Source organism: Balaenoptera musculus, chromosome 4, assembly GCF_009873245.2.
Source record: "Balaenoptera musculus isolate JJ_BM4_2016_0621 chromosome 4, mBalMus1.pri.v3, whole genome shotgun sequence".
In the NCBI taxonomy this organism is placed as follows: Eukaryota; Metazoa; Chordata; class Mammalia; order Artiodactyla; family Balaenopteridae; genus Balaenoptera; species Balaenoptera musculus.
In genome coordinates this window covers 51,574,581-51,602,074 of record NC_045788.1, presented here as the reverse complement: position 1 = coordinate 51,602,074, position 27,494 = coordinate 51,574,581, and the positions used below count along the sequence as shown (strand labels likewise).

Below are 27,494 nucleotides of genomic sequence, written 5' to 3'. Positions count from 1 at the left end.
TTGTTCTGATTATTTTTATATATCAAGTGACCATGTACATACAAATCAATTAATAAATATATATTATTATGAAGTACAATATCAATTATTACTCTCTATTGAGTGCTTGTTTTCCCCGTCAATTAGATTGAAAACTCTTTAAAGATAAGGACTGTATTGTTCTTACTTTTTATCCTGCATAGAAGATGTACAGTTCTGCAAACAAGTGTTATATATTTGATGACTGACCACACCAAAGTTATATTTATTTCTGTCATTTGTCTGATAATACTTGAAGCACTATTATTGCATAGACATTATAGTTATAAGAATTAACAGGTCTCACAACCATTTCTAATAGAATAAATATAAATTTAGTTGTTCATTAAAATTGATACACAGTAATGTTAATGAAAGCTTGTTTTAAATGGTTTAGCCTTACATGGCATTATGAAGTTAGCTAAATGTAATTCTTCAAATGTAACTAGTAAATAAACTAGCACTCTATTATTTTTTCCATGGATGGATAGTAGAGACATAAGATTACTAAGTAAAATATTTAATTAGACCCTTTACTAAAAATTTGCCAAATATCCAGAGATATCAGTAGTTCTGAAATCTTTGAGAATCTTTTTCTAATATAAATCACATGTGCTTGAATTATGAATGCATAATTATCTCTAAAATATCCATATCAAAATAAAAGTATCTTATTAAATTTCCATCAGATAAAAATCTTATGTTTGCCTAAGGTAGATCTCCACAAAGATAATTTTTTAAAATTTTTCTCTAAAAAATAACATAATTTTATTCTAAATTTAGAGAGGGGGCTGAAACACATTTTTAACACTAAATTAGTTAATGTTTTTTTCATTTTTAATATTTGAAAATATATGTGGATAGTTTCTATTTTCAAATACGTTTACTATATAATACCTCATCTTAATAGTGAAGAATTTATTTCATATTCTCTTTCAACGCTTGTCCATAAGTACATATGCTTATCCTATTTACAATAAAAATATTTAATACTATTTTCCTCTCTTAAGACTACCTAATCAAAGTATTTCTCACTGTTTCCAACACGATAATTTTTATTTTTATTTTAACTATACACCAGAATATTAAAAAATAACTCTATTAATAATTATTTTAAATACATTTTAAAGGACATTTATATAACATGTATTAGATAACCAAGGACAAAGAGTTAAAACTGGCTGAGGACAAAGAATGTATATAACCAAAAGTGAAAGAAAGTCTAAATGTTTACTAAAAGAAGTGTGAGACTGAATGAGATATGATTATGGAGAACTCTAAGATGAAACTGGGGAAGAGAGGTTAGCAGGCAGAATCCACTATCCCCTAGCCTTTTTTTTTTCAATCTTATTGCAGTTTTTCTTACCACCAATAGCATTTTCAATGCAATGATATTGATAGTCCGTGTTACCACTTCAAAGGAAACCACAAAAGGGTCTTGGTTGAGAAACTAACTCCAACCTGTTCCTAGCTTCTTCAAAACAATGCTATCATAGGAGGTATTTTTTTCTTCTATGCTAATTCTTCTTTGTAATAAACAAAATATATTTTTAACATTAAATACTTTAAACTGGAAATTTGGCTGCTAGATAGCTGTATGAAATTTTTTACTGAAACATTATCACCTTTTTAGTTATTGCTAAAACAAATAAACTTGTAATATTTTTCCTCTGGGATGGCAAATTCAAATCAAAATGAATTATATTATCTGTTTCAGACATCCTGATATTTCCTGGCAATCAGCTGAGAGCAAATCTCATAATTAGCCAATTTGTACATTGGACCCCAAAATTCATTTCCTTAACACCAAAACATCCAAATTAAAACACAGCTTAGAATTTCCTCTGACATGGGATCAAATCTTATTTTCTACTTAATGTCCAAAACTCTTCCAAGTGCCAACTAAACAGCAATACTTTTGGATCCCACACCCAAGAAACCTTGGCTTACCTCGTTACTGTTAGACAAAGTATTAACAACAACAACTAAAACCCTACAGTCTTTATTGTTGCAGTTCTCCTGGCATATCAGCTGTTGAGTTGGTTGCGGTGTACCACACAGGCAAAGTGTGCTGAAACAAATGTTATGATAACTTATTCTTCATGAATTAATTCATTTAAATACATTTGCACAAGGCCCAACACATATTTTAGGAAGTGACCAGAATACATATGTTCTAGAACTAATGTCCCAAAACTCACCTAAGAATGTTTCACTAACAAAGTTTTGTACTTTATCATGTTGAGAGGAGGTCTATAAAGGACGCTGACTCTTAGTGGTGATTATTAGTTTACGACGTCTTTAAGAGGAACAAAGGAGCCAACTAAAGGTTAAATCCTAAACTGCAGTAGAGCCAGAACAAATATTTACCATTGGAAAAATCATCTATCATCAACACCAACACTGCCTGCCATTATACAGACCAAGTTCTTCATTTTTTAACTGGTTAATCTTTTGTCCTGCAATCCAATTATTCAGAGTATGGCATTTAAAGATAGGATATGAACATGAATATAGGATTCAAATTGGATCAAATTCAGGTCCTCATCAGTTCTGAATACATTTTTTAAAATGGGCAAAACTTATACCAACATAACACAGTTTATTTTATGGGATCTTACTGTATGTGAGTACAACAAGTAAAAGAGTGAGGCAACATAAGGGGTGGCCAACAGACTTTTTTTAAATAAAATCAGTGTATATGACTTTGTGGATGTTCATATCCTTAAAAATACTGTTACCACAATTTGGCATCTAATTTGAAATTTTCAATTGGAAGACTAGTCACTGCATCAGGATTTTCAATTTAAGAAATTCACAAAAATATGAGAAAAATAATTGCTAAAAACAACTAAGCTATAAACAATGCCATGATTAAAGTTAAATGCATTAAAGATAGTGCAGATACTCACATTCAAATCTTACCTAAGAAACAAATGACAACACTCTGATATTTAAGATTAATTTAAGAAGATTATTATTAACATCTCTTTATATATCTTCTAATATAGAGAGTTTTCATTGGCGGGAAGTCATTCATCCCTATGCAGTGAAATTATAAGAATAACTGAAGCAATGCATGATTAGACATGATGGGGAAACTAATGCATACTTGAACAATGGTACAGAAATATTTTATATCTACATTGACAGAGTGTATCTATTATATCATCCACCATACTCCAAATTCAAAATAGAAAACTAGAAAAAGATCAAGATCTCACTTTGCTTTGCTAACATATCTCCTTCCCCAAGACACACAAACTTGATTGACAAAAATCATTCCTTTTTATATTTTGAGATTGGCAGAAACACAGATTATGATTACACAGAAGGGATTAGAATAATCATAACTAACACTGAAGAGAAAAATAAACTGATTCTCAATGGCTAAAATAAATTATATTAACAATTATTATAAAGAAGAATATAATTCAAATTATTTTTTCAAAATATTTCAGAGTAAAGAATGAGTGAGGTATCTTTTTGTGCCCAAATAACACAAATGATAACTTTTAAGTGTATAATCAGGGACAAGACTTCGATCAGTTAAGATTAAAAAAAAAAAAAAAAAACTTTTGTAATGAATTGTACTCTTAGCAAATACCTTTAACTAAAATACCACAGATAAAGGTGTCTTATTAAATGATATAGTTATTTTACTCACCAAATTGTGATAATACTATAAAAAATAAACTTATACAAGTAGAATAGCAAGTTTATGCCTATTTCAGAGTACTTAAAAATTTATTTTAAATAATATTGTTCTATACTTTTCTTCAAAATTAAAGATCACTAGTTTGATTTTGTTTTACATGTATATACATTACTGAGTTGAACTCTTTGACACTTTATGAAATCAATGCATGTTTTGCAAATCAAATAATTCAATCAAAATACATTTAAACAAAATATTTCTAATTATATTTGATAAACTTAAGAAACAAACAAACAAACCTACACAGAAATGGTAATCATTCCCCAAAGCTAGTCCATACATATATTCTTGAAGAGAATAAAAACTTGTTTCTACATTCATGGCAAACCTCAGGCAATTTTAAAACACTGTAAAAAAGACAAGTAGAAGAGAGAAAAATCTGCCCAGGGACTAATTCTTCTTAAGAAAGGCCCTGCCATTGCTGCCTTTCACATTTCTATAAAGCCAAGTTAAGAAGAGCACTCCATAACAATGCGAATAATTTCATTACCTTTTATATTAAATATTAAAACCAACCCTAGCTGTCTTTTGTCAAGTAATTTATGAATATTTATAGAATTTATTGAAAATATCAAAAATTTTGCTTCAAAATCAGCAAGCATAGAACAATGAGTGAAACAAAGCAAAGCAAAACAAAACAATTCAAAACAAAACTATCACATATTTCATGGATTGATGGGGGGAAAAAAAAGAGAAATTTCTTACCAAGTACTCCAAGTCGATAGTTGACTGTGATGACGATCACATTGCCATAACTTGCCAAGACACTCCCATCATATAAATTTCCAGTCCCTTCCATATATGAGCCACCATGGATATACACCATCACTGGTTTGGGACCCCCACTGTCCCGAATATCTGAAAAACAAATGGTTGGCAATTGTCCTTATCCTCAACACGCATAATGAAGCAGAGAATACATTTTCCATTTTAGGGACAAGAGGGAATGATTTTAACATAGTTATTTCAATTCCTTTCTTTGTTAAAGTGTTTCTTAAGCAACTTATATTAAGATCTATTGCAGAAAAGAGCAATAGATATCCATTGTTTTCTACCCAAAATTTTGTTAAATATTATAAACTGAATTACAAAACTTGGACAAATTGGAAGTAGGTGTGAATTCGAGTGCTTTTTTTTTTATTGATTCCTGATGTGACAGTAGAATCAAAAGAAATAATAGAATGATAATGATTCTTAAAACTTCTTTTTACAAATGTTATAGACCTCATATGGAATTTATGAACCATAAACTAAGTACAATGGTATCACTGCTACTATGAATAAAACACTGTTTTTCCATTTCTTAATTACTGTAAAGATATGTACTGAATGCATCATAATTACATGGAATAATTTATGCTCCAATTTGAGAACATAATTACAACACTGTGCTATAGAAGTTGCAAGAAGTTTCATTTAACTATTCAAGTACTGTCAGATGAATGTTTAGGCAATAGAGTCCAAACATCTATATTTCTGTCTTTGTTGCATTTAGGGGACTTTCATTTAAATGATATTTTTCAGTTCAGTCCAGGTTATCTGCTCATTCCAATTACCCTTACCTTCGGAAGAAGAAAACAGACTAACATATTTTTTACCCTATTTTTGTAACTATTCTACTCTTCTTAGCCCCACTTTGGCTCTAAGATTTTGTCATACAGACATGAGACAGAATACAGCTAAGTCCAAGCGTAAAATGCCAAAGTTTAGGGTGATGTTAAAGTGATTTCTACAGCTCTAAATTTTAATCAAATGTATGTGCTTTTCTAAGATACTTTACCCCGATTATGAAGTTTTCAACAAGGGTCTAGAAATAATACATAAGGGAAACACAGGATAATTTTAATTGGTATTAAAATATACTAATTTCTAGAGATAAAAATGCTAAACAGTATATTGGTGAACATGGTTTTAACTATTATGTAGATTGAAGTATTATATGTGTACATATATCTATATGATTATGAATATAAACATACCTAAAACATTACTATTATATAATGGTCGATGATCTCTTCTGCCCACAATTGAAACAAAATTACATCAAGTGTATTATCTTTCTTTTATGACAATATTAAAAGTGTCATTTAAAAGTATGGCTTTGTTCCTTTGCTTTTGACATTTTTTATCAGACAAATCTCCTACATCATAACAATTGAGGTTTCAACTTTCAGAATGGACTAACATGATATATAAACTCATTGAAAAAACTGGTGATAATTTAAAGGCTGCTTTACATTTCTTGTAAAAAAGATGACTAGTGTAAATGCTTCGATTTTTCTACTATAATAATAGAGTGATTTCTTTCAATGAAAATCATTTTAAGATCAGGAATTGTAGCTCAACTTGTTTGTCCAGATTTTCAAGTTGGGGAAATAGCTAATTGCAGAATTTAGGACTTTTAAAAAAGACTACTTTACATTTGACTTAATATTTAATATCAGTGTATAAATTTATCATAATCTCCCCCTCTCCCTGCGAGGGTGTACTCGAGAAGAGTGTCTTATTTTTTAACTGGTGAGATGAGGATACTTTGACATTCACTAGACTCAGCTACATTTAGTGAAAAAAAAACTAAATTTATTTTCTCCTTAAATCGTTGGGAGGGAAAATGATATTCACTCATTTGTAAGATCTGGGGGCTTGTGGAGATGTTAGGCTTACAGAGAGAAAACAATTCTTCTGAAATTGTCAAACTCTCCTCCTTAAATGCCTGTTCGCTGCACACAGTTTTAGAGTGTTTTTCTAGTATGGCTGGCACTGAAAAAGCAATAATAAATTATTAAACTGAAGCCATTAACTGACTGTTCACAGCAGACTTTGTGCTCTTCTAATTGTATGCTTGGAGGTAGCACAGAGGGAGGCTGTTTCAGAATTCTTCTTTAATTAAAATTACATAGAATTACAAAGCACCAACTGTGAACAGTAATGAAATCTTGGTAGAATCGTTCTGTTCACCTGGAAAACAATACAGGCACACATTGGGAAGACCTGCCATATTTTATACCTAATAACAGAATGAAGTGGACATTGTCAGGAAACACTGAAAATACGATAATAGATTCTAGGAGCAATTTTGAGTGGTATATCTCTATTTTTCTTTGAAAATTAGACTTGAAAAGATTACTGATTGTTTGGGCTGATTCTAATCTCCAATTTGTCTTCCCAAACTTCTCAATGATTTCAACTTTGCCTAAGAACTTAGTGTGTCCAGCAGAAACTTTTCCAGAAAGTTTTATAAAATTCTAATGCTGTGTTCTGAACAGTATTTCTTTTTGCTTGAAGTAACCCTGAAGTTAATGCTATATGGTGTATTAATTGCCAAAATAGGTACAATTTTTGTACATAACAACTCAATATTACTAATAAAGCTTGGAAAATGCCATATTTATATTACAGAGCAATTAGAATTATTTGATAATGTTTTATCAGAGTGGTCAACCTTAGACTTTACTTTTGATAGTGTTTTATCATAAGTTCTATCTTAGACTTTACTTTTCTTCATAGTCTACAGGTCTTTTTTGATGTAAATATAATAGTAAATTGTTTAACTATGATAAATATAATAACATAATAATATAACAATAAATATAAATAGTTTAAATTATATCTCTATTTACTTTGATTTTAAAAAGAACCAGACTCTATAAGTGAAATTGATATATCAGATAGCCTACCATTGAATGCTATCTGCTGATGCCATCATTTTAATAATAAAATTTGGAGTGGCCACTATGTCTTAGTTCAAATATATTAGATGTAGTAGCTTATAATGAATTTATTAGAGCCATGTTGTCCCTCTAAACCTTGTCTCATATTTTCCCTTAGAAATAAAGTAGATTTTACCTGAGATATCTGACTTTGCCTAAACTAGCTGCTACTGACCTTACTAAAATCAAAAGAATACCCAAAGACTAAAACACTAGTTCAGGTTTAGTAAAACTACAAATATTCCTAAAGCATGTTTATATTTTCTGTTATTTGCAATGTTTTAAAGCTTTGCTAAGCATCTAGGTCTCTGAAAAAAGTGGGAAGATAAGAGAGAAATACTACACTGATGATTATTTTTCTTCTAAAATTTTTATGGTAAGAAAGTATTTAAGATTTTCAAGTTAAAAAATAATAAACTGGAATCTGAGTAGACATCTTGATTTTTAATTTTAGTAACTATTTTATCTTTCTGATAAACCAAAAATTTAAGCCAATGTAGCAAGTGCCAACAGCTCTAGAGCAGTTAATGTGGATTTATGAACCATATTTATTTTGCCTGACAACCAATGTTTGAAGTCATAATTCCCTTTAATAGTCCTAGTGAATTCATGTGCCCCAATGTTCATTGCAGCACTATTTACAGTGGCCAGGTCACGGGGGCAACCTAGATGCCCATCGACAGATGAATGGATGGGGGGGAATGTGGTATATATATACAATGGAATATTACTCGGCCATGGAAAGGAATGCGATTGGGTCATTTGTAGAGAAGTGGTGGATCTGGAGACTGTCACGCAGGGTGGGGTGGGTCAGAGAGAGAAAAACGAATATCGTGTATTGACGCATATATGCGGAACCTAGAAAAATGGTACAGATGAACCAGTTTTCAGGGCAGAAATGGAGACACAGATGTAGAGAACAAACGTATGGACATCAAGGGGGGAAAGTGGCGGGGGGTGGTGGTGGTGGGATGAATTGGGAGATTGGGATTGACATGTATACACTACTATGTATAAAATGGATAACTAACAAGAACCTGCTGTATAAAAAAAAATAAAATAAAATTTAAAAATTCAAAAAAAATAGTCCTAGTGAATAATTATTAGTCACACAACTCCTTAAACATGTTTACTGCTTTCTCTTTCCTTAAAGGACTCATGAAGTTTTTACTTGCCCGTAATTTTGAGTTTTGGAGCATTTAACAGTTTTAAAATTGTGGGGTATTGCCTCAGTTAAATCTTTCCCTGACACATTTAAAGATATTTCAAGATTTTTTTTGCCCCCTACTCATTTGATGAACCTCAGCTATTATTCAGGACCAGCAAAAGAATATAGAAGTGTTGGATGAATCTGCATTTGTTAAACTGGACTTATGATCAAAAGTACAATTTTTAGTTAAAAAACATACAAAAAGCTACGAGAGCAACTTTTAAAAAGCTCTATGTAGGATAGAAAGTTGCATTTGAATATTGAAAAATTAAGGTATTCCCAGCACAGTTTAAAGAATTAAATATCTCTTAAATTCCCAAAATAAATTGGTAGAAATCTAGGATTTTGCTTTGACCCATTTTTAATCACTTCATATTAGTCTTTTTGAAACTATGGAAAAAGCCAATAAAATATGCAGCTCTTATGATTATTATTAAAATTTGACACAGTTGTGTTTGGCCTAAAAGTGGTAAAAAATAATGGCAAAAACACAAATGAGAATTAGAAGTAAATAACAGTGCTGCACTGAGAAGATTTGGATGAGTTTAAGTGAATGAGGGGCACGCCCCAGTCAATGTCTCAGGTAGCCTCTGAATACAGTCTTGAGACAGAAACCTAGAAATCAAGTAAAAGAGTTGGGCTATCAGGACATAATGGACAATTCCATATAAATGACCAGATAACTAGACTTCTGACTGAAGTAAAAGGAGTAGTTTATCAAGTAGTTTAAATTTGTTGCTTTATCTAATAATGCTGATTCAATGCTGATTTGAATAATCAATAATGCTGATTTCAAATCAATAATGCTGATTTGAAACAAATTAAATGTGAAAATCGGCCTTGGTTTTCATTCACCCTCACATCAACAGAATAATTTTCAAACAAATTCAACAGAAGATGTTCAGACTTTTCTATGAAGGTTTTTATCTGGAGGGTATTTGAATTTATCCTTCTTGTCTTCTAAACAATTACCCAAATAACACAGAGGAATAGACAGAACTTGAATCGAACTGCTTTGACTCTACACTTTTGAGCATTTAAATATATTTATTGATTTGATAACTCTTATGACGACTGGCTTAGTACGTAACCTAAATACTACCTGCCAATTTAAGTAGGGGTTTAGGATATTTTTAATGGCTATTTAAAAATGTTACATGTGCTTCAAAATAGGTCTCTGAGATATAGTCACATTTATAGGGCTTAGCTCACTGTGGTCGCTCAGAGGTATCATCTGTAAACATGTAAATATCTCACTTGATGCTGTTTTACCAAAAAAAAAAAAAGCATATTAAATCAGCAATCAAAATATTTTTAAAACAAGAAAATGATGTATACTAACCTTGTGAGTACACACTAAGAATTTAGGAAGTCTTAGGTATTATTTAGATAACAAATGTCCAAGAGTTAAGGATTTTCAGTGGGTTCAACAAATCTCAAAGCCCCCAAGTGGAAGCACTCTTCATAGGGAGAGCACTGGGAACAATAACCCATGTCCTCAAAGTGAATAAATGTCTTTGATGTTTTAATACTTCAGATTTCCAACAACGTTAAAAAAAATCACAAATTGCATTTTGATATTATAAGTCTATTTTTAGCTATTTAGCATTCAAAATGTCAATCGTGTGCAGCTATAATGATTTATTTCAAATATTAATGACTGCATTGTATTTAATCTTTAATCCACTGGTGGTGTTCATGATAAATGAATTTTTAATCAAATGTCATAAATTTCATTTAATCGAAAGAATTCTTAAATGTTATAAAAATATTAACATTCAATATAATTTTTAACCTTTTAATACTTTGCTTCTATAATTTAATTTTCTACTATGAAGTAGTTTATTAAATATGTATATCTTAATGAAAACAGTTAAGGATGCATTCATTCATAGTTGTACCTCATGGAACTAGCATGTCTGCTGACCTGCTTGTGGATTATTTTATTTTGGAAAATCTTTCTTACCATATTATTAATATCTTTATGAGATTTAATTTCTAGGGTTCTGGGAATTATTTTTAAGCCTGAGATTACATTAATTATCTCTATAAGAATCATAACTAGGATGGTATTAAAAAAAAAACAAACTAATTGGAGCCAAAATGAACTGAAAGAATCAATGGTCCTCTCTAGACACTCCATTTAATACCAGGTAAAGGTACACAATGGAATGAGAAATGTCAAATCAATCTAGTGAGTACTTACATTTACAGAGTATGTCAGAATTGTATGTCATAAGAAAGTTGGAAGGAGAAAAGAATTGTGTTATTAGTACAGTAGGAGAAACATTATTACTTATAGTTGGCAACAATTTGAAATTCAGAATATTTTCATTTGCCAATCTCAAAATTACGTGCCTTTGAAATTAAGGGATATCCATCTAATCTTCTCAGAGTATTTAAGTGGTTGCATAATGTTTATTACAGTTATCTAAATAGGTGTAATACCCTTCATATCTATACGATTTCATTTATTTATGTGATATTTAAGCACATCAACAGAAAACAGTATTTTTTTCATCTAAATTATATTACTCAAGAAACACTTTATATCAGCCTTTAGCTTGTCCTTCATTTTACTGGGTGTGGGTTTTTTTCAACAAATATCAAATGTAAAAATGAAACATTTTGATATTGGGTAAAATATTTACATAGATTAGAAAACATGCAAAATGGGTACAGAGAGACTACGGGGGAGAGACTGTTAGTTCAGAGAACATGGACAAGTTTCAGTCAAAACGTGGGATGAAACATATCAAAAGTCAGTTCAAGAAAACAAAAAAATGCCCCCTTTTTAAAAGGTTGTAATGGTTGGCATCAAAAGCAAAACTTAACACTCATTTTTTAAAAAATTAAAAATGTGTATTTATATGTAACAACAAGCAAGAAGACAAAACACATCAAAAACGGGAATTAAAAACAACTCTTCAAAAAAGACAAGAAGTAAAAAAATAGAAAGGGGTGGAAAAAGTGATTGAGGCCCTTGTCATGCAAATAGATTTGGTGGAAAAAAATACCTTCATCTTCAGCACCGTCATTATCACCTAAATCATCTGTCTGTTTCTTTGTAAGGGGACCTAGGATTGAGAACGGAGAAACGGAGGGAAAAAAAAAAAAAGACAATTCAAGAATAAACAAGACTGAGGGGAAAAAATAAATGTAAATACCAAAATTCTCAAGGATATTTCCAAAAAAGAGTGGGAAAGTGGTTACATCAAAGTTGATTACCTCTTTTAAGAAAAAAAACCCTTTCCCTAAAATATCTCACAGAAGATTTGGTTTGTGAATATATCCAGCATAAAAAATACGTTATGGTTTGAAACTCAAGTCACAAGCAAAGGAAATGATTTTTTTTTAAATACCCACTGTATACAAAAAAAGTAAACAGTTTTATTAGATGAAAGAACTTAATTTATTCAGTGTCTTTTCTAATTTGAATCGGAGACAACAATAAAGAAAGTAGGCCAAACTCATTCTTTAATTTGGGACAGTATAATAGCATTAGGGAAAACAGAGATACGAAAAATTTTAGGTTTCTTTTTTCTTTTTTCTTCTGTATTTTTTGTAAAAGCATTAACACTTAGGTTTTACACATTTTCATAACATACATTTTTCAAAACTGTGACTTTTTAAAATTACTTGTCATTATACAAATATTTCCCCATGTGTTTTGATTAAATATTAACCGTGGATTTAAGAAATTTCAACTTGCACAAATGTATGAATAAATAATCTCATCACTTGGTAGAGCAAAGGTACCACTGTAGAAGTTGGTGTTTAGCAATTAAGGTAGTTACAGAGTCAGGGTTTATATTTCATAATCAATTTAGAAATATAATGGAATTATGCCCTAGTACAATTCCATGCCCAGTAGAGTTATTTATAATGGGATCATATTTTAGGATAATAATTGTATTAAAATACTGTGAATGTTTAAGAAATGTTTTATTATTCTTAACCACACTAATTTGCTAAGAATAAAGGTGCACACCAAAGGGGAAGTCACAGGCCATATGAAAGTAATTTTAAGTGTCACATGATTGACATATTCAGCGCACAAAAAAGCAGGTGAAGCCCTACATTTCTTTTTGTTTCCACAACCATTTAATTTGTATGGCATTTCATAATCCTCATGCAAAAAGCAATCATTACAAACACATAACACTCAAAAGACAGACAACCACATAACGGTAAGCAAGAGAATTTTGTCATGCATAAAATAATAATTATAGAAAAAGGAAGAAAAAAAGAGGGCTGAAAGTCATACATTGATTTCAATAATATAAATAGTAAAGAAGCAGGCATTAACTCTAAGCACACTTCATAGGGAAGGATTGTTAAACATTTTGAGAAAGATTTCTAAGTCTTTTCAGCGATTACTATGCATTATGTTTGTAATTCAAAACTACACCTAATATCACAGTCTTCAAAGAATTAAAGAACACCATCCCAGAAAACAGAAGGAAAAAATGAGATATAGGTGAGTTTCATCAGCTCAGAGAGACAGCCTTGAAAAATAGTAATAACTGGCAAAGATCTAAAGATTGGAAATGGAGAAATTGATGATGTAACTGAAGGGACCCATTGACTACTTGATTGTAAGGTCATAGTTTCAAGGCCATTCCAAATACAGACAGAGGAACTGTACACAGTAAGTTAAATGATATATTTCACAGTCCTGCAAGCAATCATTCCATTAAGAAAAAACCTAGATGAAAGCGATAGTTTATAATTAGCACTCAGTTGCAAGTTCACAGAAATCTACATGTCTTGAATATGACCCTGTTTAAATGCAGAAAGTATCCTCAGTATTATTTGATGTTCATGCAACAATGTTGCTGCATTGTTGAAAAATTTAAAAAAATTTAATTTAAATTTAAAAATTGCTGTATCAGAACTATATTTGAAATATTTCCAATTTTTAAATATCATGTAAAATATTAGACTTAGAAAATTTTTAATTTTTCTGTAATTACCTAAAGGAGTAAATGTTCAAACCTCAACAAAAATATTTTCTTGCATTTTTGTTTTCAAGGATACTATATAAAAATTATGGTTTTATTTACTAGTTAACGACACAGATTAAGTGGTAGTTATTTATTGCTGCCAAAACCACACCTGTTTTCCAATTTTAGTTAAATTACTTAATTTCTTTGACTCTTGGCTATATTAGGAAACCGTTAATGTGAGCTCAAGTTTTTCTTTGCTGAATTGTTAGTTCAATAATTTTTGGAGACAAATGTAAACCTATCACAATTAAATTAAGTGTGGGGCTTTATAAGTTATCTCTCTTGGATGATTATCTTTCTTTCTCCTCCTAGGGTAGCCAAGGCAATTTACATAACTCCCTTCTTTGGTAAATCATTCAGGTTCTACAGACAAGAGCCAATAGTTTTACATACTTTGCACACATACAGAATTGTTAGCCCTTGGTCTACATGAGATGGGACAGTAAAAGAATCTTTATTAACATATGATCTCCCAGTTGTTTGCATGGGGAACATAGTTCTCAGTTGCTATTTGACTCTGGGTCTGCATTAGTAGATAAACCATGGAAATGATACTGTATATAAGAGAATTTTTCTGTGAAGGGAATGGTTGAACCAGCCTTTTGCTACATTATTTATTATCACCTTCCCTATTCAGAAAGCTGCATGCCTCTAAGTGATGTGGGATAATGATTACATACATACACTATATAGAACATCCTTTACAGTAGCAAATCAGAAGGGTTAGAAACAGATTACAGATATTGTTTCAGCATCATGAATAGATGAGGGCATCATTACCCTTGGGAAGGATTAAGTCACTCTCCCAGCTAAAGAATTTTATTTATTGAATACTATAGGTTTGATTTAAAACCTTATTATTGGATGATATTAAATTGTTCCCACATTATCGGTTCCAGCAGTATTTTAGTGAGTCAAGCATAGCTGGGTTTTCTTAACATCAAGAATTTTTTACACATCTGATTTTTTGAAGGTTACCTGGGAAAAAGAGGACTGATAACTGTTTTCCCACCAAAAAAAAAAAGATTATAAAAAGAAAGAAAGCAGATTTCCTTTATCTCGTGTGCCTAAAGGAACTGAGAATAAATATCTGAGAGGTTTTGGGTTGCAAATTGGGAAACTAACTCAACATTGGTTTCCCTGAGGAAGCCTCAGTAGAGTAAACATATGTTTGTGGATTACAGAAACATCCCTATATGATCTCAAGATTCATTATTCCCAGGCTGGAAAGAAAACCATTGTCTTGATCTCCCTTCTTTCTAGGATATTAGCAACTCTGGCTCATTTTTCTTTTCTTTTAATCTATTACTGTTGATATAATTACTGATGTTAAAAAATTTTAAGTAGAAATAAAATATCGTAAGAGGTAATTGTCATTAATTTTCTTATGAAAATTAGGCAACCACTATTTAGAGACTATGTATGTATTCCTGCAAGTTGATCAACATGATTTCCCTAAAGGGTAAAACATTTATCCGTCATAATAAATAACAATCATTATCAACATTCCAACCACAGCTTATGCTTCTTTTAAACTACAGATAGTGCATCTTCAATACCAGCAGTTTAAATGGGTATCTTAAATCACCAAAATATAAAGCAAATGAGTCCTCTAAAACCTGAGTGTAGAAGTGATTTATCCTATCTTGAAACACTATAGGGTCTGTCCTCCTTGAGGAACTCACACATAGCTTTTATTAGAGTTAATAAGAAAGTGGACCTCATGTCTTTTTGAAAGGGAGTGAGAGTAAATACTATATTTTATATCTCTTACGGGCAATAAATAGATTCAGTGGTGAAACAACAGGACTACGAAAGGTAAAGGGACTCCTAACCATGAACTTTTAACTCACTTAAATCTAAAATAGTTCCTTTGCCATTAACATAAGTATAATTCAAAGTTATCAGCCTTTACAAAAGATGTATGATGCATTCTTACATTTCAGAATCTGACCATAGTGCTTTTTATTTTTTCAAAAAGGAATAAAAATATCAGCATTTCTCTGTAGTTAACTGGAGAATAATTATGAGCTTCAAAATAATTACTATCCACCCACACTAATGCTGCTTTTTATCATTCCCTTTGATGAAAGTCTAATATACTTTAGGTCTCAAATACATTAGAACTGATTATAAATTCCTTCATTACAGGTTCAATTCAGCAGAAATTTTCCATACTTTGTGTCACACATATCTGCAAAAAAAGGCAAGTAGGTTGAGGGTATCATTAGCTCCTGACTTAGAAAGCTGTCCATGAGAACATGTGTCCTTCTTAAGAGAATATGTCTTTGAAATTTTTAGGATTATTGAGAGCTCCAGGCTCCAGTGAGTCCCACTGTGATAGATGGCGAGCCCTGGCTAATGACACTGCTATACTCTTTCCCCGCCCTCTTTACCCAACAGGTAAATTGACTCTAAAGGATTCCTAAGGCAGTTTCCACAGAATGGGAAATTTTAAGGATGTTACCATTGTTGTTCTGGAGCAACTGGAAGCAGGCTAAATCTTTTCAGGGATGTTCTTAGGACAAATTTATTTATAAAACTAAGGTCATGGATGTAAAAATCTAACTATGTCTGAAGAACATATGGAGGGCAATACCAGAATTCGATCCATTTTAAATAAAAATAGCAGTATATTACTGTATCTGAATTTTTTCCAAACTGATAAACATTAAAATACAATGACTTTAAGAAATCAAATATCACAACAATTGGTGTCATTGCAAAGGTATTAAATTTTACCCATTGAAATTTAGTTGATTTTATATAACTGCAATACATACCTCTTAAGAGTGGAGAAATGTGTGAAAGAAACTGATTTGGAATAATAATTAATTTGATACTACTGTATTACTTAAAGTTATCACCCTTCTTAAACTATCAATTGTACGAACATATATCAAAAAATCATGGCTGGAAAATAACTTTCTTTCCTGAAAATTTTTCAATTAGAAAGACAACATCTTTGAATAATGTCATAAATCTACATTATGATAAAATTAAAATGTAATGCAAACAGCTGTGATGAGATATTGGAAGTAAACTTTGGAACAATTGATAGTTTTCAAAGAATCCGTACCTGTGTGAATTTTGGTGGCACTAGTATGTCATTCGTGACTTTTGAGTATCTTTTAGGTGAGCTGACTATTTAGGCTAGTGGTTCATATGTACACATGCTATGGAAACTGGCGTCCAAGGGTATGAAAGCAGCAGGCATGCTTTACATTTATCTTTGTGTTGGAAGAAAATGCCAGTAGGAACACAAAACATATTCCCTCGGACAGTTCTTTAGAGGAAGAACACAGTAGAAAACATGACTCTTGGGAAAAACAGAATCTGATGTTAAAATCCAGAAAGAGGGGAAGAAAAATCTTTTTGGTCCAGTATACTAAGAAGACTTTATTTATATTTATATGAAAAACAAGTTTTTTCTTCATAAAATTACCTTGATTACAACACTTTGAAGTCAAAAGCAATCCTGTCTAAAATAAAAATTATAGGATCTGGGGAAAATTTTTTTAGCTAGATAAAAAGTAAGTAAAATAGGTTAATCTCTAATCTGAGCATCACCAAATTTGCACATGCTCATTATTTTTTATATTTGTTTGATTTTTTAAAAAATGTAGATGCAGTATTTTTATAGCTTGAAGAATGTCAGAATAATGTTCCCTTCCCATCTGGAGCAGCATGGCTGTATGCTATATAAACCCTTCAGTACTTTGTGAAGATACACTCTCCACTGCCCTGGCTTTCCACATATTATCCAGAGATGTACCTGGAGTATGGTGAGGACATAAGTGCCACCAGATGCTCAGCACTATCTCAACAAGGCTGGAAGATTGAGATAGCATCAATAGTCCAACCTCCCTGTCACGGCTGTCAGTATTCAGTCATCCAGTCATTCAACAAATGCATATTATGCTAGGTCCTTAGGATACAGTGGGCAAAAAAAGCAAGACACTTGCCCTCATGAAAATTAATTTTGTTGGAGAAAGATACACTAAACAAATAATCACACACATAAACACATACAAATTGTGTTAAGGATATTAAGTCTTGATGTTACCAGAGGTTATACAAGGGGACCTGGTTGAGCCCAGGCAGTCTTCATTGAATGAGTGCAATGTAGCCTGAAGAGTGAAGGATAAGTGAGTACTAAGCAGAAAAAGAGGCTGCAGATGGGTAAGTAGGGTGTGAAGAAGATGCCAGACAGAAAACAATGACGTGTGCAAAGGCTTAAAATGAGAGGGAGCCTGAAGGTCAGTGTGGCTGCCATATGGGGAGTAGAAGAGAGAGTAGTGCATGGTGAGAATGAAGAGATAGACAGGCATCATTCAGAGCATGCAGCTCCTCTAGCCTGGGGATTTTTGTCTTAATCCTAAAAGCAATAGGAAGCCATTTAAAAGTTTAAGCACAGACTGATAAACTCTGCCCTATCTGAATCTTAAACAGAAAATTAGAAAGAGGCAAAGTCATTCGAAGAAATATGGCAGAGGATATTGCATACAGAGGTTTTGCATTATATTTTTATCAGATGAGAATAGTTTTATTAGAAGAAATTAGATCAGGAAAAAGAGGCTACAATGTCTTATTCTATTTCTGTTTGCAAATAAAATGAATGTCACCAAAATGTAAAATCTAAGACTCCAGCATATCTGAGATTTTATAAATATTTTAAAGTTTTCTATTAAGCACATATTTAGATCTATTTTGCCAAAGAATTAACCTAAAGAGAATTAACATATCTAACTATTCTTATATTCATAGAAAAATACAGTCCACAAGCTATTTCTGCTTGGATATCTCACTCCCATCTCAGTATAACAGGGATGCCCAGCATGTCTACCTCAAAACCAGTTTTACCTCCCAACACAGGTTCTGCTTTCATAGGTATAACCCTTCCCTCTGTTTCTAAGCTATAAATGTGGAAATAATCTTGAACCATTCCCTCTTCCTCCCTTTTGCCTTAGCCAGATTTCATAAATTTTCCAAGAGAAATTTTGTTCTTGTCACCCTCTCCCAAAACTGTCTATTTTTAGCCTGGTCTGTGGCCACAGTTACCATATGCCTGCATTATTACAGTAGTCTTGTAGTTGCTTCCACGATCATCCAGACTCTAGACTGTCTCTCAAGCCATTTTGTATGCTATAAGTTTTTGAAGTAGTAGATTATAATAGTGGTGAATCCAAAGAGAAAAGGATTTAATAATCATCAGCTAAAATGTACACACATTCAACTCCTTCTAAGACGAAAACTGAAAGCACTCCAAGGGAATGGGAATGCAAAAGTATATACAACAATCTTGTACTGTGAGTTTTAAAATAGCTATAAAGACAGATGAAAACTAAATATAGTTTAGCACTCATTTTGATGTTTTAGAAATTCATGAGCAAAAATAAGATTTTTTAAAATTCAAAATGGAAACAAATCATGTAAAATATTTTTTAAAATGCAGTTCAGATTAGTGTTCATTAAACACCACTTTCATTGTTTCACTACTCTGTTTAAAAACCTTTACTATCTCCTTATTCTGTATTATCTTAGACTAAATGCCCCAGACTGAACCATAAGACCCTCTTTACTCTTTCCAGATTTTATCTTTTCATTCCACTGAAAATATACAAAATATGTCATATCTGAATTCTAACAAACATTTAAAGAAGAGCTAATACCAATTCTTTGTAAACTCTTCCAAAAAATAGAAGATGAGGGAGTGCTTCAAGATTCATATGACATGCTCTGCAACAAGAGAGGCTGCGATAGTGAGAGGCCCGCGCACTGCGATGAAGAATGGCCCCCGCTTGCCACAACTAGAGAAAGCCCTCTCACAGAAACGAAGACCCAACACAGCCATAAAATAAAATTAATTAATTAATTAAAAAAAAAAGATTCATATTACAAGGCCAGCATTACTCTGATATGAAAGCCAGACAAACACACTACAAGAAAAGAAAATTACAGGCAATATCCCTGATGAACACAGAAGCAAAAATCCTAAAGAAAATGTTAGCAAACCAAATTCATTACAAATACATTATCATTCAAATACATTAATGGAATCATATGCCATGATTGAATGGGATTTATTCCAGGGATGCAAGGACAGTTCAACACTTGTAAATCAATGTGAAAACACCACATTAATAAAATGAAGGATAAAAATCAAGGATCGTTGCAATAGATTAGGAAAAGTATTTGGAAAAATTCAACATCTTTTCATAAAAAAAAAACAAAAAACACTTTCAACAAACTCTGTATAGAGGGAAGCTATCTCAACTTAATAAGGGTCATATACGACAGACAAATGTAAAGCTGAAATCATATTCAATGGTGAAATGCTGAAAGCTTTTCCTCTAAGATCAGAAACCAGAAAAGGAGGCTCACTTCCACCACTTTTTCTCAACATAGTACTGGAAGTCCTATCCAAAACAATTAGGCAAGAAGAAGAAATGAAATGTATCCATCAGACAGGAAGTAGCAAAATTGTCTCTATTTGCAGATGATCTGATATTATATATAGAAATTTTTAAAGATTCCACAAAAAAAAAACAAAACTAATAAACTATTTCAGTAAAGTTGCAGGATACAAAATCAATATACAAAAATCAGCTGTGTTTGTATAACAATGAAATATCAGAAAGAGAATTTATGAAAACAATCCCACATGTAATGCCATCAAAAAGATTAAAATTCTTAGGAATAGATTTAACCAAGGAGGCAAAATATTTGTACACTGAAAATTATAAGACACTGATGAAAGAAACTGAAGAGGACACAAATAAATGGAAAGATATTCCATGTTCATAAGTTGAAAGAATTAATATTGTTAAAATGTCCATACTACCCAAAGGGATCTACAGATTCAGTGCAATCCTTATCAAAATTCTGGTGACATTCTTCACAGAAATAGAACAAATAATCCTAAAATTTGTAAGGAACCCACAAGTTTCCAAATAGCCCAAGCAATTTTGAGAAAGAAGAACAAAGCTAGAGGCATCACACATCCTGATTACAAACTATATTACAGAGCTATAGAAATCAAAACAGTATGGTCAATAAACCCATGCATATATGTTCAATTAATTTTCAAAAAAGGAGCCAAGAATATAAAATGGGGAAATGATAGTTTCTTTAATAAATGGTGTTGGGAAAACTGGACAGCCACATGCAAAAGACTGAAACAGAACCCCGTCTTACACCATACACAAAACAACTCATAATGCATTAAAGACTTGAAGATAAAACATTAAAACTCCTAGAAGAAAACCTAGAGGGTGAGCTCCTTAACATTGGTCTTAACGATGATGTTCTGAATTTGATACCAAAAGCAACACGACAAAAGCAAAAATAAACAAGTAGGACCACATCAAACTGAAAAGCTCTGCACAGAAAAGGAAACCATCAACAAAATCAAAAGGCAACCTATGGAACAGGAGAAAACATTTGCAAACTACATATCCAATAGGGGGTTAATACCTTAAAATGCATAAGGAACATGTTCGACTCTGTAGGAAAAAACACAATTTAAAAATTCAGGACCTGAATATATATTTTTCCAAAGAAGACCTCCAAATGATAAACAGGTACATGAAAAGGTGCTCAGCATCACTAATCATCAGGTAAATGTAAATCAAAACCACAATTAGATATCATCTCACATCTCTTAGGATGTCTCTTATCAAAAAGACAAGAGATAACAAATGCTAGAGAGGATGTGGAGAAAAGGGAACACCTGTACACTGTCGGTGGCAATGTAAACTGGTACAGCCAATATAGAAACAGTATGGAGGTTTCTCAAGAAGTTAAAGATTGAAGTACCATATGATTTAGCAATCCCACGTCTAAGTATATACCCAAAGGAAATGAAATTATTACCTCAAAGAGATATCTGTACTTCCATATTTATAGCAGCATTATCCACAATAGCTAAAGTGTGGAAACAACCTAAGTGTCCATGGACAGATGAATGGATAAAGAAAATGTAGCATATACATACACAATAAAATATTATTCAGCCTTAGAAAAGAAGGAAATCCTCTCATATGCAGTAACATGGATGAACCTGGAGGGCATTATGCTAAGTGAAGCAAACCAGACAAAGAAAGACAAATAGACAAATACTGCATGGTATCAATTGATATGTGGAATTTAAAAAAAAAAAGAAAGTCAAACTCATAGAAACAGTAAAAAAATAAGTGGTAGGGTCTGGGGAGTGGGGAAAATAGAGAGTGGTTGGTAAAAGGGTAAAAACTTTCAGTTATAAGATGGATAAGGTCTGAGGATCTAAGGTATAACATGGTGACTATAGCTATAGTTGATAACACGGTACTGTATAATTGAAATATGCTAAGAGAGCAGAACTTAAATGTTCTTACCAAAAATCATATGTGAGGAAAAAACAAACAAACAATAAAAATAGAATACTTCTTTTTCCATTGTGAGTCTTGTCACTGTTGCACAGAAAAGAGCTCTCACACTCATACCTTGTGTGTTTTATACCATAGAGTTAATTCATTAAAGTTCTAATTATAATCAACTCAGAGAGGAGGAAAAGAGATGGGTAATCATGGGTATCTCCTCTAGAGTAATGTGTAAAAATTTTTACACCGAAAAAAAGGAGTACTACTGTGTGTTTCAGCCTCAACTGCTGTCTTCAGGATATGAACTAGAGGTATTTCTATACTCCTCAGCAAGGCCTGATTGTGAAAATACCTTAATTCCTCGACCTTACTACATTCTATCTCCATAAGTGAGATAAATAAATTGAACAAGTAATTATTAAGTTCCAGTTATTAAGTTCCTATTATCCAAGTGGGTCTCACTGAGAAATAAGCCAGTGAAGGCAAGCCCTCGAATGCTAAAGTCCTGAGGAAGCCAGGCTAGTGGTGAGTGTGTGTTTCTGAGATGACTTCTTGAGTTTCCAGTCTCACACATGCCCGTCCTTGTTAAACATCTGTGGTCCTCAGTGAAGCAGTTTTATCCTCTTTCTACTCCATGCACTCCTTTCCACATAGGTTGTCTCTCTCTTACCATGCAAGTTGGAATCTGCTGGGGACACAATTCTGTGCTCCTTCTCGCCTGATACAGTAAATGTAAAGCTTACACTAGATACTACAGAAACACTTTTGAATCCAGTGATCATACATGACCAGATTCATAGGGCAGACACTAGAGCTGGAAGGGACCCTGCTGAGTGACTATCAAACCCTCTCACTTCACAGGTCCTGAAGAAAATAAGAGTGTGAAATGACTTTGCCTAGCCCCAAAGCTAGTCAAAAGTAGAGCTAGGTCTAGATCTCAAGTTTTTTATCTAGTTAGCTCCTTTACAATAAGTCACATGGCAATAAAAGACAAGCAGAGAAATGGAAAAACTGGGCGTGGAAGTATTTGATGTAGTATATAGATCTCTTTTAAATAAACCACAAACCAATAGACCTACCATAATTATACAGCAACTATAAAGCCATTAGTATTCCCCTAATCAGCATTTTATTTAGAAGTCATAGAAATGCCTTTAAATGGAAAACCAGAAGAATATCAAAAACAAGCCAACAGATTAGGAAGGACAAAGATCATAGGGTTTAAACCAAATAAGTAATACAAGTTAAGAGGAACAGTTTCCCAGTAGTGCATATTATTAAACTGAACTGTTTATGGAATAATTTAAGTGTGGACAAATTAAAGTCAACTTGACTTAAAAGAAGAACAAGAATAGCTAGGGCTAAGGTATGGCCATATAGGCCAATGAAATAGTGAAATGCTTGTACAGATTAGCAAATTACTTTTGCCCAGGACCCTGTACTCTAGGACCTAAGATGCTTTGGCTTTAGCCCCTTCCCCAGATGTCCTCACTGCGGCAGGTTTAAGAAACTAAAGGGTTCATGCCTGGCATAGCAGGGCGCTCCTAGCACCTAGCCACATTGCTAGGCTGATATTCTTTCTAACTAGACAATTTATATTTTTAATATTACCTCTGGATTAATCTCAAAGACATTTCCAAACCCAGAAGTCTATGACTCTAAAATGTATTCCCTAAAATATATATTAATACTTCTTGATATTGTGACTATGTTGTAATGGGGTTGGAGATATATATATATATATCCAAACCTACATATATATATATATATGTTTGGATCCTGACTCATTCATGTTTGGACATGTTTTCTTAATTTCATAGATTCTTAGTAGCACAATGCTAACCTCCCTAAAAATATTGTTGTAATAATTATAAATGGCTAGGAAAGGGCTTAACATAGAGAAGTTTGGTTAAATTTTTGTCTGTCTTTCACTTCTCTCCTATCCATGCCTCAAACCAAATTCTTAATATGCACATACACACACATACACACACACACACTCACACATATACCTCCTATCATATCATGTACTAAAGAAAAGAGACTTAGAATTAGGTCATCCCTACTCAGCCATCTACTAGTTATGTGACTTTTGTAATGTTCTTACCCTCTGTATTACTGTTTCTTCAAATGTAAATTTGGACAATGCCCATGGAACAGAACAGAACAGAATCCAGAAAGATTATGTTAAAGTACTTCTTCACCCAAGAACAATTTCCCTATTAGCTACACATAGCTCCATATTTTGACAATGCCCATCTGGCAGAAATAGATTTCTGGATGAGTCATCAACTGAGTGTTTATCTTGTGTCTAACACATAACTGAATTTCATATAATTTTAATAGTTAGGCTAAGCCAAGCAATACAGCACACTGATTAAAAGTAGAGGTTCTAGAATTATGCTACCGGGTTTCAAATCCTGCCTCTGCTACTTAAAAGCTCTGTGATCTTAATTTCTCTATTTCTCCATTTCTTGGTTTGTAAAATAAGAATATTAATAATGTTACTACCTATGGAGTTGCAATAAGAACTAAATTAGTCAATATACCAAATTGCTTACTTGATGCAATGGAAATGGTCAATCAAAATGTTAGCTATTGTAATGAAGTAGGTGCTATTATCTTCATTTAATAATTTGGGAAATAGAGATGAATAAACTTGTTTAAGAAAACATACTATAGTAACTACTCCACAGGGATTATCTCACTGACTCCTCACAACTATTCCAAATCCCAGGATTATTATTATTCCATTTACAGGTGAGTTGGAAGGGGAGCCTAGGGCTTAGAAAAATGACAAATTTGTCCAATATCTTTTTTTCTAATAAATAGGGAGCCAGGATGTGGAGCCAGATCTGTATTGTTATGGAATTCATACCATCAGGATTATTCTGTGCCCCTGCGGAATATCACAAAAATGTCATAAATGTCAAAAATGTCATTGCTTTCAGGGAGATCAATAGAATAGTAATCAAAATCCAAGAGTGTCTCATTGGGAGACACATATATATATATATATCTGAGACTCCCCACCCACTCAGAGTAAACTCTGCTGCACATTTATTACATGGCATTAGGTGCATTAAAATGATGAAGAAAACAGTAAATGAATCAATTACAAATGTGGGAAAGTGGAAGATAAGATGTGCTGAGTAACTCTTCTATGGTATGAGGAAAGAGAAACAAGGTTGTATACACAGGATTAAAACAATAAAGACGTATGTGAGTACCGTGCTCTGTAGAAGGAATGGGTCTCATAGATGTCTTGTCCCTAACAGAGACGCTAAGTAAGCAGGAAATTAGCTTCATGCAAGCAAGGCAGCCTGGAAGAAGGCAGGAAGCATGATCTATTTAAATGTGAACATCACATTTGAACCTGAGTCTGTTACTTCGTCCCAGCGGTATGGATCCCACAGGCACACTAGGGCCCAGATGGTGAAGCTGTAAGGCAATTGCACTCACAGTAAGTACCCAGAGGCCTTAGCGGCATGAGATGGCTCATCTCAAAATGACAGCTGCCAGGTTCTGTAGTGAAAGAGCGCAAATTAGTAACAAAAGGCCTGGGTTCTAGGTTGAACTCTGCCACTTAACTAGGTGATAATCTGTGTGATATTGTTCAAGTTACTACACGTCTCTAAGCCTCCCTTTCTTTAGCTGTAAAAAGGAAAAGACACTGCCTTCTAACCATCTCAGGAGATTACTGTAGAATCAAATAAGATGATGTTTCCGAACATATTGTGAAAGACTTTTCACATGTAACGTGGGAGCTTTGTATTACTGGAATTAAGTGAAGTGGAAATAGTGGGGACTACCAGTTACAAAGGTCATGGCTATGACACAAAGAACTGACTGCATCACATGTTCAAAAGAAGGGTATTTGTATTATCTTAAAGAAGAAAGTCCATATATACTTAAAACAATTTTTTAAAAATTAAAATCCCCTTGCCTCCTATTACATGCCTATTAATAACACAAGTTCTGGAATCAGATTTCCTGTTGTTGAATCCTGGTTGCACTATCCTACCTGTTATCAGACTTTAGGCAAGTTACTTGATAACTCTGGCCCTTGATTTAACCATCTGTTAATTGGGAATAGAAATAACACCAAGCTCATACATTAAAGGTAGTAATATATGTGGAGCTCTTAGACCAGTCTGTGGAACATTTTAAGGACACACTAAATATTAATAATTATTAATAAAACACAGTAAATGAAACATTAAAAAACTAGATTGATACTAGAACAACTGCACGAGAAAAAATAGGTATTTTATGGTGTCTTTATAAAAGTAAAGGTTCCAAATGTATTTAATAAAACCATTACCCATTTACTATTTAGTCATTATAGATTTGAAAATGATTACCAGCAAATAAGGATTAAAAAATACTTTTTTATTTTGGTAAAATGTCAGGTCTGAGTTTGTAGCATTAGGGAAAAAAATACAGAAAATTTAAAAGCAAAATGTCATAGCAATTCTTTATTCCATTGCAATAATACTCATCAAGAAGTGAGTTGACAGGTTTGGGACAAGCTAGCATTCTCATACTTTATCCAGTTAAGATGCCAAAAATTTTTGCGGAAAGGTTAAGAATGATCTTCTGGATGAAATTATGCTTTTAAATTATTTGAATATTAAAATATTTTTGTTAATTCTATTACCAACTTGGATGTTCTAGCTTTATTTTTATAATGTGTAGCATTGTTTAAAAGGTGAAATCTCACTGTAAGAAGCGATTGCTTGAGGGTAACCCCACTCACAATGTGCCTTTAAGACACTCAGCTTAAGAATATCTGTAATAGATGTAGAGAACAAACGTATGGACACCGAGGGGGGAAAGCGGTGGGGGGGGGGGGTGGTGGTGCGATGAATTGGGCAATTGGGATTGACATGTATACACTGATGTGTATAAAATTGATGACTAATAAGGACCTGCTGCATAAAAAAATAAATTAAATTAAATTAAAAAAAAAAGAATATCTGTAATAGGAAGCATGACCACTGAAAGCTTGCATTCTATCTTGTGCATGAACTGTATTTTGGGAAACCCATGAGCAAAATTAATGTATTTGATCTTCAAAATATAAACATGGCATTTTAAAAGAGGCTTATCTCTCAAGTATTTAATGGTTACTGGATTATAAGAATCAATATAGGATAAGAGGCCCCATGCTTTATTGATTTCTCCTTCCTCTCATTTTCATTCTTCCCTTTAAGCCATTAAAATGCCTCGAATCAAGCTACTTTCTGTAAGATAGTTCAGAATAAAAATATTTATCAAAGACAACATATTTAATAACTTATATTTTGCTACTGGCAGTCAAGATTGCCTTTGAAGAAAAAAAAAATATCTTACTCATATAAATATAAACACTTTTATATTTAGTCTCCAGTATTTTTACAATGAAAACAGAAAGCACATTTTTCAAATATATGGAAATCACATTTGATTTTGTGAAATACTTCACAT

The 27,494-nt window shown here is 32.5% G+C and overlaps 1 protein-coding gene across 4 annotated transcripts in view; it reads right to left on the bottom strand.

Moving 5' to 3' along the window:
* NLGN1 (neuroligin 1) overlaps positions 1 to 27,494 on the bottom strand; it is an 875,473-nt gene that overhangs the window by 481,790 nt on the left and 366,189 nt on the right. For 2 of the 4 annotated variants that reach the window (XM_036851595.1, XM_036851596.1), the window contains 2 exons: positions 11,674 to 11,733; positions 4,442 to 4,594 (listed from right to left, as the gene is read on the bottom strand). In XM_036851595.1, the coding sequence (XP_036707490.1) occupies positions 4,442 to 4,594; positions 11,674 to 11,733 (213 nt within the window). The remainder of the gene's footprint in view (positions 1 to 4,441; positions 4,595 to 11,673; positions 11,734 to 27,494) is intronic. The other 2 variants (XM_036851598.1, XM_036851597.1) reach the window with 1 other exon arrangement.